General features: G+C 35.9%; 1 protein-coding gene across 2 annotated transcripts; it reads right to left on the bottom strand.

Moving 5' to 3' along the window:
* Positions 1 to 471: 471 nt before the first annotated feature.
* LOC149534588 (DNA-directed RNA polymerases II, IV and V subunit 12-like) lies at positions 472 to 9,352 on the bottom strand. Of its 2 annotated transcripts, XM_089806238.1 has the most exons (5): positions 9,185 to 9,352; positions 9,029 to 9,066; positions 1,408 to 1,473; positions 1,157 to 1,249; positions 472 to 774 (listed from the first exon to the last, which is right to left on the bottom strand). In XM_089806238.1, the coding sequence occupies exons 3-5, from the start codon at positions 1,451 to 1,453 to the stop codon at positions 752 to 754; spliced, it is 162 nt and encodes a 53-aa protein (XP_089662364.1). In that variant the 5' UTR covers positions 1,454 to 1,473; positions 9,029 to 9,066; positions 9,185 to 9,352; the 3' UTR covers positions 472 to 751. The 2 variants fall into 2 exon arrangements, with proteins under 2 accessions (XP_089662364.1, XP_089662363.1); XM_089806237.1 differs by lacking the exon at positions 9,029 to 9,066.
* Between the last annotated feature and the right edge of the window lie 1,100 nt (positions 9,353 to 10,452).

The raw sequence follows: 10,452 nt of genomic DNA, 5'->3' as shown, positions 1-10,452 counted from the left end.
CTATTTGTAAATAAAGAGTACTGTTTGAATTGTTATTTTGGGCAAACATCAGGCAGATTCCGCAAAAGAGGTCAATAAATACTTATCACCCTCTATTCAAGTGGGCAGACCTTGCATTTCATAGCAAATAATGCTCATGAATTGTTTTTTAGAACTCCTTAAAACTTGTCGAATATGCTTCATTACTCCCTCTTAATACACCATTAACTAACAACGAAATAATTATAAAATGAGCCATTGCATCCATTATGACAATCAGCTGGAGGTGTCGTCAGCTTTTTCATTCAAATTAAAGCAACAACCAAGAAGACAGGTACTCACATTCACTTCATTTCTTTTTCCAGATTTACAGAAGATATAATTCTCTTAGGGTTCCTAAATGAAGAGCAATGATTTTAATAGAGAGCCTTAACATGTTAGCTGCTCTTATAAGTTCAATAATCTTAGTATAAAGTGCTCAAGAAAAGAGGATGACCAAAACTTCTTCTATATAATAAAATTTATGTATTGTTTACCCCCAGTGTGCTTCCTCAAAGTAGATAAGAGGAACATCATTAGAAATAGACCAAATATAACATTGTTTTTCAAAATGACCTATAAAAGACTAAGGCTTGCAAAGAAAATATAAACTGAGTCTCTGTATAAAGTTTTATATTATAAAATAAGAAGTTTTTTTCATTTACAATTTTATCCACAAGCTAAAAAATGATCCAATACTTGCTCACAATAATCCAGACTCTATTGAATCAGTTCAGCGAGCTTCATATTGAACAACTGCACAAAAGGCATTTAAAAATGTGAATCTAATATTTTCTGGGTCACTGAATTAAGAAGAAACAATAAATCAACGTATGCAAGACCATATCAAAATAAAAAAATTCAATCATACAGTGTATAGATTTAACAGGGTTTGAAACTTGAATCTATTAACAGTTGCAACTTATACAGACTTCGAATTTTCAACTATTTTCAAATGGCACTCATCATTCACCTTAAGCTTTTGTACTTTTAGTTTTCTCTCCTATCAAAATCATACAGTTTCCTTAAACAACTAACTAATGTTAAAGACTAAATTAGAAAATCACAAGGCTGAATAGGTAAAAGTCATTGCTACAATAAAATGCACACAAATTTGTTTGATGGTTGGAAATCTTACTCCTCCTTGTGCGTTTCTTGTACAGGATACGATAACCACATTCTCTGCACTGGATTACATCACCAGGCTTCAGGGAATTCTCAGCTCCACAGTCTACATTATCAGAAAAGAAAAAGGAGACAGCATTGTTAGAAAAACAGTAAGATAACATATCTTATGTGACTGTGAGTGTCAGGAAAGAAGGAAACAATGCAAATGAATTGCACTTTTACCAATACATTTAAGAGGTCTTGGAAAATTAATATATATACCTCCACAAAGGTAACCAACGGGTTCAGGCACTGCAGGTCCATCCATGGTTCTCAAAAGCTCAAAACCTGTTAACCATAAAAATATCAGTCAAACAAGATCATTATGTACAGAATCTTCAGATGAAGCAACTAAATATGTATCAAAAGGCTAACAAATCAAGCCAAAGAAAATATATCACCAATATTAATTTTTAGGTATGTCAACATCTAAAAGCTACATAGTTGGGTTCACCCTCTGGTCTTCCGGATTGGATTCCAGTTTGCAACCAGTTCAGATCTGGGTCCAGTTTGCCTACGGCTGTAGACAGGCTCTGCCAAAATGCAGGCCAGTTTGTCCTGGGCAAAATTTTTAAAACTTTTTGGAGTCCGATTTGACTTGGCAACCTAAAAGTGACCTCCAAATGACTTAAACAACAAAACAGCTTAGTTTTTGTTCATTTCTTTTGCAAACTGCAGATCTCATTTCTGCGAGTTAACAATGTTTTTGCTTATTGAAATGACATAGGGAGTTGAAGATTGAACTTTGAGCCTTCATCAATGACTACATCCTCATTCCTATTCATTTGCAGCCTTCCATTGGCTATGAAGAAGATTGTCGAAGGATTTTTTGCAGAGGTAAAATTTTAATTTTCTCCCAAATTTCTTTCCCTCCATTTCAGTTTTACAAACATGAAACAAATTCTTCGATTTGTTTATCAAATTTTCCCATCCTTTTTTGAATACACAGAAGAATCATAACAACTAAGGTTCTACATCTTTTTTATAACTTTAATTTTTTATTTTTGCTTTGAATATGTTCACAAAATTTCTTGCCATAGGAATAGAAATGTGGATAGTTCTACTTTCACAAGTCAATCAAAATTGAAAACAGATCTGAATTCTCCTTTATGAAAATAGATGGATCTGATACAGAAACAGTGCTAAAATATATTATGGAGCAAGAAGAACAAGAAGCACTTAGATTAAATCAGCCCATTCTAAAAAAATAAAGCAAATGCTGCCCTCATCTAAGGGATCAGTGGAAACTGCAAAAGATCAAAGGGATCTTTGGAAACCGCAATGGAAGTCAAGACAATGCCTACCAACATGTAGCAAGATGTATTTATGCTAACGGGGAGTCCATTAATGTTATTAGCTCCCCATATTGGAAAGAGAATAAAAAAGTTAATGAAGATCCAAAAGGGTCAATGGCCCCAGTTACAAGAGGGTCCATGGGACCTCGTTGGAAAGAGGACTTGTTGTCCTCGTCTGATGTAGTGGGATTGAATATATTTCTAGAACCCTTGAATTATTCCTCACAAAGGTCTACCTAGGCACTGTCTAATCATCCTATTTTGTAACCTTCCAACGGTTATCTCTTTCTCTTGTCCTTGCTCCTTGGTCTTCTCGCAATGACCAGACTCCTTAGAGCAATACAACTTCTGCAAGGAGATACAACTCCTCACATCAAGCCTTCTCTAACCCAAGGTTCTAACAAGAAACCAACCCCTTGCCAAGCAGGATCACTACACCAACATAATAGGGAACAAGAGCTTCCTTGTCATTAGACATTCATATCTTGAACAATTTGACCCCTTGGAACCATTAATAGACACCCACAAAAAGATCTTCACTATTCAGCCTATTAGGAGACCTACTAGAATTAGTCCTCGAAAGTGAGTTTTTGGAACGTTTCTTCCAAACCACCTAAACAAGGCCTTGAACAAATTACAGTTTTGAGTACCCTTATGGGGCTATTATGAAATATGACAAAATGGGATCTAGGTTTGGCTTTTGACTTGGTCAACCAAAACTGTGCCAATTAGGCCTAATAAGGCTAGAACCTAGGAATTTGCACAAAAACCTCCACCAGTTGATTATTCAAGGCAAATGGCATATGTCACATGGTCTGTCTATCCAAGGGGACTCTGAAACCATCATTGATTCACACTCACAATCTAATTACTATTCTAGCTTGTCACATTCATATGCCGAGCCTAGGGCATCACGGCAAAATTCCAATTTTATTACAACTACTCACATATCTTCTGCAACCTGTAGTATACATGGAATCCTAACATTCCCCAAGGTTTTGGGAAATTGCAATGGTGGAATGTTAGGATACCTCATTTGAGTCCACCACCTAGGGTTTTAACTTTAAGCATAGTTGTTAGATTCATACCAACCAAGCCTTCTTTGGATTTGAATCCAATCGGGGCAAGATCCTTGTTTTACCCCATGGATCCGACCACATCCATAGGCCCAAGAATCTAGACAGATCCATAGTGTAATACAAGAATCTGCTTGAATCGACATGAATCCGGTGCGAATCCTCGAGGATCCAATTGAATCCACAAGGATCCACAGGAAGGTCAAAGTTTTAAGAATCATAGATTCATGCTGTGAAATGAATTAGTTTTAGACTTATGTATATTTCTCTTATTTTTTTGTATAAATAATGCACATATATATTGTATATATATACACGAATCCTTATGAACCATAAAAGAAAAATAAATTCCTGAAAGATCCGATTCACATGCCCAAATCAGATTTGGATCCGGAATCAGCAATTAAGCTTTTAAGGGTTTTAAAATGAGTTTAACTTAAAATCGACGGATCTCTTCAACCAATGCACCAAATGACTTCTATCCAATTGCAGAGGAAGGCTAATTCATGACGCCAAACTTTCATGTACATGGATCAAGATGATCAATCTGTACACAACAGTACACACAATGAACAGTGAGTTTACAGGAAAATCAATATGTTTCAAAAGAACAAAATCTCCTTATGCATTCAAAACTCCACCATTGCATTTGATTTTCTTCATAGAGGTAATAAATGTCCTCATGAACTTAGTCCAACCACCTACAACCAACTTTCCAATTTCCTAGCCATTAAGTGCAACTTGTTCAAAAAGTTGTCAAAGTTGCAAGAGCAAAAATTAAAACATATGCATTTTTTTTTTGCATTTGTCACATGAATGTGATCTAATGACTCCTAACCCACCCAAATATGAAGAATGGGACTTTAAAACATTATTACACCTCATTTGGCAGCTTTCGAAGCATTTGATCATCCTTAACCCAATATTGGTCTTGAAGAGTACAATGACCCAAAAGGTCTACGAATAGTCCTTATTACAAAGAATGAAATGCAAACATCAAAAGGTCTATTAGGCCTTATAACAAACATGAAAAGATCACCCTTGAACAACCAAGGATCCTTGTGGATCACCCTAGATGCTCCTGCACCATACTCCCCAACACAAAGAAACTCAAGTCCCCCAAGTTGCAAGTTGTTGTAAACTGGTAGCATGCTTGAGGATATCTGCCTCTGTCATCCGTGTCGTCTCTAAATTAGGAAGACCTCTCCATGTAACAAGATACTCATAAGTGTTCTTTCTTATCTTCTTAATCAACTTGGAGTCTATAATGTTGTCCAATTGCATTGGTCTGCCAAGGGGTTATATGTTTGATCCAATCACCATCATCTTCAATAGTGATAGAGCCTGTAGCTTCATCTGCAACATTAGGACCCTTGAAGTGAGGTAAGGCACACACATTGAAAATGGGAGAAATGCCAAGATCAAGGAGAGGTTCTATTCATAAGCATTTGTTACCAAACTTGTGTCACACACATTGAAAATGGGCAAAATGCCAAGATCAAGGAGAAGATTTATTTCATCAACAATGTTACCAAACTTGTGCACAATCTTCAAAGGTCCAATCATCTTCATAAGTAACATAGTAGGTTGGCCCTTTGGCAACCTTTCCTTCCTCGAGTAAGTCATTACCAAGTCACCTACCTTAAATTGGACATCTCTCCTCTTAATGTCTTCTCTGGCCTTGTATTTCTCTACACTTTGTTGAAGAGTGGCTCTAAACCTTGTCATGGATGTCCTCCAGTGCGGTGGCAAAATCTTCTCCCTATGCACTCCTCATATCGATGCCACTGAGATCTCTGAGCTCCAATATACCTCTAGGATACAAACCATAAACAATTTTAAATGGGCTTTCTCCAATGCTTCTATTGACCGAGTTATTATAGGCATACTCAACATGGCCAATCACCAAGTCCCAAGCTTGACCATGTTGTTTGGTAAGGCATCTAAGATTTGTTTACAACCTTAGTCTGACCATCAATTCGAGGATGGTAGGCTGATGTGAAGGATAATTGGGTGCCCAACTTCTTCCATAGGGTCCTCCAAAAATGCCCAACAAATTTTAAATCACCATCAGTTACAATACTAAGAGGCAAGCCATGAATCCAAACAAACTCTTTGAAAAAGAGCCCAGCAATGTGGGATGCATTATTTGTGCATTTGCATGTCACAAAATGAGCCATTTTACTGAATTTATCAACAATGACAAAAATACTATCAAACCCTCTAGGTGTCTTCGAGAGGCCCAATACAAAATCCATACTTGGGCTTTCCCAAGGCCTAGTAGGGATAGGAAGAGGCTGATATAGGCCTGCATTAAAAGATACTCCCTTTGCTCTTTGACAAATAGGACAATGTTCAACAAACCATCCTTCATCTATCTGCACCTTTGGCCAATAATAAAATCTAGTAACCTGCTTCAATGTTTTGTCCAATCCAAAATGACCACCTAGGATATTGTGCTTTTACTTGATGATATTCTCCCTCATGGAGCACTAAGCTACACATAATAAGTGGCCCTTCAAGAGTAATCCTTCCTACAACATGAACTCAAAAAAATCAACATGGCAAGTGTTAGCAAAATTCAAACAAACCTCATAAGCCTCTTTGAAGTCACTTTCCTCCTTATACAATTCCTTGAGTGAATCAAGTCCCATGCTTTTCAACTAAATCTCTAGGATTGTGAGCACTCTCCTCCTCAAAGTATCCACCACCTTGTTTGAAGCCCCTTTCTTATGTTTGATGATAAAAGTATAGGGTTGCAATTGCTCCACCCATTTAATGTGCGTTTGGTTAACTTTTCTTGTCCATTGAGGAAACTTAAAGCATGATTATCAATGAATACAATGAACTCCTTGGGTAGGAGGTAATGTCTCTACTTCATGAGGACTTGCACCATAGCATAAAGTTCCAAATCATATGTAGAAAACCTTTGTTTTGCTTCATTTAACTTCTTTAAGAAGAATGTTGCTAGGATCCCTCCTAGATAAGGACTCTACGGACCAATAACTTGTTTTATTGCATCACACTCAACTGTGAAGAGTTGATTACAATCAAGAAGTCTCAAGTAGGTAGCTTTACCACCTCCTTCAAAAGTTAAAGATTTGATATCTTTGTCTAGTATAGGGGCACATATATGACTGAACCCTCTGATAAATTTCCTATGGAATGTGAACAATCCATGGAAGCTCTTGACATCACCTTTTGTCCTAGGTGTGGGTCAATTGAGGATGGCTACTACTTTGGAAGGATTCCTTTTCAAACACCCATTAGAGACAACAAAACCAAGAAAAATAAGTTGTCTTCACAAACTCACATTTTTTCAAGTTGAGCATCAACTTCTCATGAAGCCTCCTCAAGATTTGAACTAAATGCTTGATGTGCTCTTCTTTAGTCATGCTCAAAACAAGAATATCATCAAGAGACAACTACAAATCAGTCGATAAATTCAATGAATACCTCATTCACTAGGCGCATAAAAATGCTAGGGGCATTGGAAAGCTCAAAAGGCATCATCATCCACTCATAAAGGCCCTCATTGGTCTTGAATGTTGTCTTCTACTCATCTCCAGGTCTGATCCTTACCTGATGGTACCCTAATTTCAAGTCAACCTTAGAAAAATAATTGGCTCCTCCAAGATGGTCCATCAAGTCTTTTATTCTTGGTATGCATTCTCCATTTACCATCCTTCTTGGGTGCAACACCAATGGTTACTGCACAGGGACTGAGGCTTTTCCTTCGCTAGTCCCTTATCCAAATTTCCTGAACTTGCCTGGCTATCTCCTCATTTCGAGCAAGGGTCATTTATATGCAACCTTCTTTGAAAGTGTAGCACTAGGGATAAGGTCGATTTTACGACTTGTGTCCCTAATAGGAGGTAGGGCATTAGGTATCTCATTCACCACTATGTCCTTGTATCTATCCAACATCTCATTAACTTCCATGGGAACAACATCTTTCTTAGTACCTTGCAGACTAGGATTGTCCTTTGGTTTCAATACTAGGGCATACCCTTGGTTATCCCATTGCTTAATGACATCTAGTACCACTCACCAACATCACACTTGAACCTATGTTCTTTTCTTCCTCTTCATCAGGCAAAGGATCCATCTAATACTTCTTCCCATTTCTAGCGATCATACAAGAGTTCTTCTCTCCATCATGTTGAGCATTAACATCAAACTGCCCTGGGCTTCCTAGGAGCAACTGCATGCGTCCATAGAAAGGATATCACATTGTATTTTGTCCTTATAATCCCCTATTTCAAAATCTACCCATGCTTGCTCATCAACAATGACATGGTGTCCCTTGTTAAACCAAGATGCCCTATAAGAACTAGCATGAGCTATTTTTTTCAATTTTAGCTTATCTACCATCTCAACTAAACCAAAATTCTCTATGGAACCAGAATCAACAATCACTTTGTAAATCTTACCATGTGACTTACATGCTTTCTTAAATAGGGTCTTCCTTTGAGGGGGACTCCTTGTTTTGTGGTACCTTTGCTAAGGTCTTTAGCATTAGATTCTCTCCATCAAATGTAGCTCTTGCATGGCCAATAGAAGAATTAACACTTTGACAATCTTCCTCTTAGACTAATTGATTCCTTTCTCCACCTTGAGAGCTTGTAGCCTTCTATGGACACTTATCATAAAGACAATGCTTACATAACTCCAAATCAATTGACTTAAGATCCAGAAGCTAATCTCTTTGAATCATAACTTCAAGACCCTTCTTACTCATGTGCCCAGCCTCTTGTACCAATCAAAAAGTTGTTCCTATTTTTCTTATCATAAAGACAATGCTCGCCTAACTCCAAATCAATTGATTTAAAACCTAGAAGTTGATCTCTTTGAAGCATTACTTCAAGACCCTTCTTACTCATGTGACCAAGCCTCTTGTACCAAAGTTCAGCAATACCATCCATAATAGCCATGGCAGCTCCCACTTCACTATTGCACTCAAAAATAAAAACCATTGCTCTTGCATTCTGATCGAGTTTCTCCCTATCTTCATTTGATAAAAATCCTTTGCCCTTGGTTTTTCCTTGCAATGTGAGCGAGAGATCCTGCTCAATCAACAGTGACTCCATCTGCACCTTGCATAACCTAAAATTACGAAAAAATGCACATCGCACTATCCGGGAATCACTCAAAAGTCTAAACAACACCGAACCATTCTGACTCGTAAAAAGAGTTAATTTTTGAAAGAAAGAATCGCCCGGTTTTGAGCATGACTTGGGATGTTGCTTAAGAAAATAAAAAGTAAAGACGTAGGTATTTATGTATACTACAAAAACTATTATACATCTAAATCGGTTTCATGCTACCGAAAAGCTGAAATTAAGAATTCAATTTCTTCTGAACTTTCGGAAAGAAAAAGGTATCTATAGTTCAGTTGATTCTTTAATACCAGAACTGAAGCACACTTCTAGCTAAAACTGAAATAGTCGAAGGGCTTCACTAATTACGCACCTTAATCTCTTTAAATAATCAAACCTCCTTTCACTACCCTAATTCAGAAGCGAGGGTAAATTTCAATTATGAAAGAAGACCAATCTGACGAAATGAAAAGAACATACAGCTACACCTGTGAGACAATAAATGCCTGTTATAGAACGGTTAACAAACCTGAAATATCTTCCAACGGTTAACCCGAGTATATAACGTATCTTCTCCCCTGCTATAAACCCTAATCCTTCAGGTCCTTTTGTTTTCAAGCAACACGATGAATTTTTATTGAGGAATTTGTATGCGCTTCTTCAGAGAAAGTCTGCCTTGTATTGAATTTGTTGGATTATATTATAAGTATGAAATATAGTCTATTATAGCGGGCAATTTCATTTATTATTAGTATTTGTTAGGCTGATAGTAATATATAAGTACAAATAGAATTAGTAATTAAAAAAATTATAATTAATTATTGTTTTAAAAAAATCAAATGTGAAATTTCTATTTTTCTATTTTTCTTTATTTTTATTTTTTAAATTAAATTTTGTGGAACATAAATAGTCAATTTATCCAAGTTATATTCTATGTTTCAACAAGAATTGAATTCTAAGTTTGAAACTAAAATTAAATTGTCATTTAAGCAATAGTATTCTCCTCCTCTTTTTTCATCTCTCCGTAAATACTTTAGTTTAAATTCTAAATCTCTTTATTTAGAGGAGAAATTTAAACTTCATATAGTATCACATAACTTAATACATTTATAAACAAAAATAGATCATATTAGAGATGAATGTGTATTATGTTTTAATGGTGATATTTAGTTATAATTATATCTTGATCCTATAAACTAATAGAAATATAATATTATTACATTATATTATATTAGGCAACATTTATTATTACTGAAAAATATATATATATTTGTTATTTCATTTTGATATATATATTATATAATTTTATTTATTAAGTCTATAGGCTTTTTTAACTGTGGAACACAATGGCCAGAAAATTGTCTAACACAAAAAATATCAGCTGGTTAGAAAAGTGTCACATATGAGAAATTTGGTTTACTCAATAGAGTAGCTGCTCAATTAAGGAATATGTCGCACCATTTATAGAGTGAATTTTTAAAGATGAAAGATTAAAAGGTTACTTCCCAGTGGAGGAAACTAACTATAACAATTCCCATTTAATTCTTGCACCCAATATTTATTTTAAAGTACTCTACTCGATCGTCATTATGGATATCAAGGACTAGATAACAAGGAAGTTGAGAGACTTAAGAAGAAGATGCAGAAAGATGACTTTATAGAGCAATGGTGGGACTTATGCCAGTCTATTGCAAAAGGAAAGGCTAACTAGTTGGTGCTCCAAAGTCCATTATCTAGTTCTCATTCTCCTTATTGGGAATGCATTTCTCTTATTTTCAAGTATGGACATTTTTTTTT

The sequence above is a fragment of the Cupressus sempervirens genome, chromosome 10 (genome assembly GCF_028749045.1).
Source record: "Cupressus sempervirens isolate cs-2001-9-10 chromosome 10, ASM2874904v1, whole genome shotgun sequence".
NCBI lineage: Eukaryota > Viridiplantae > Streptophyta > Pinopsida > Cupressales > Cupressaceae > Cupressus > Cupressus sempervirens.
Note: the sequence above shows the minus strand (reverse complement) of the source record. Positions and strands in the feature narration are given on the sequence as shown.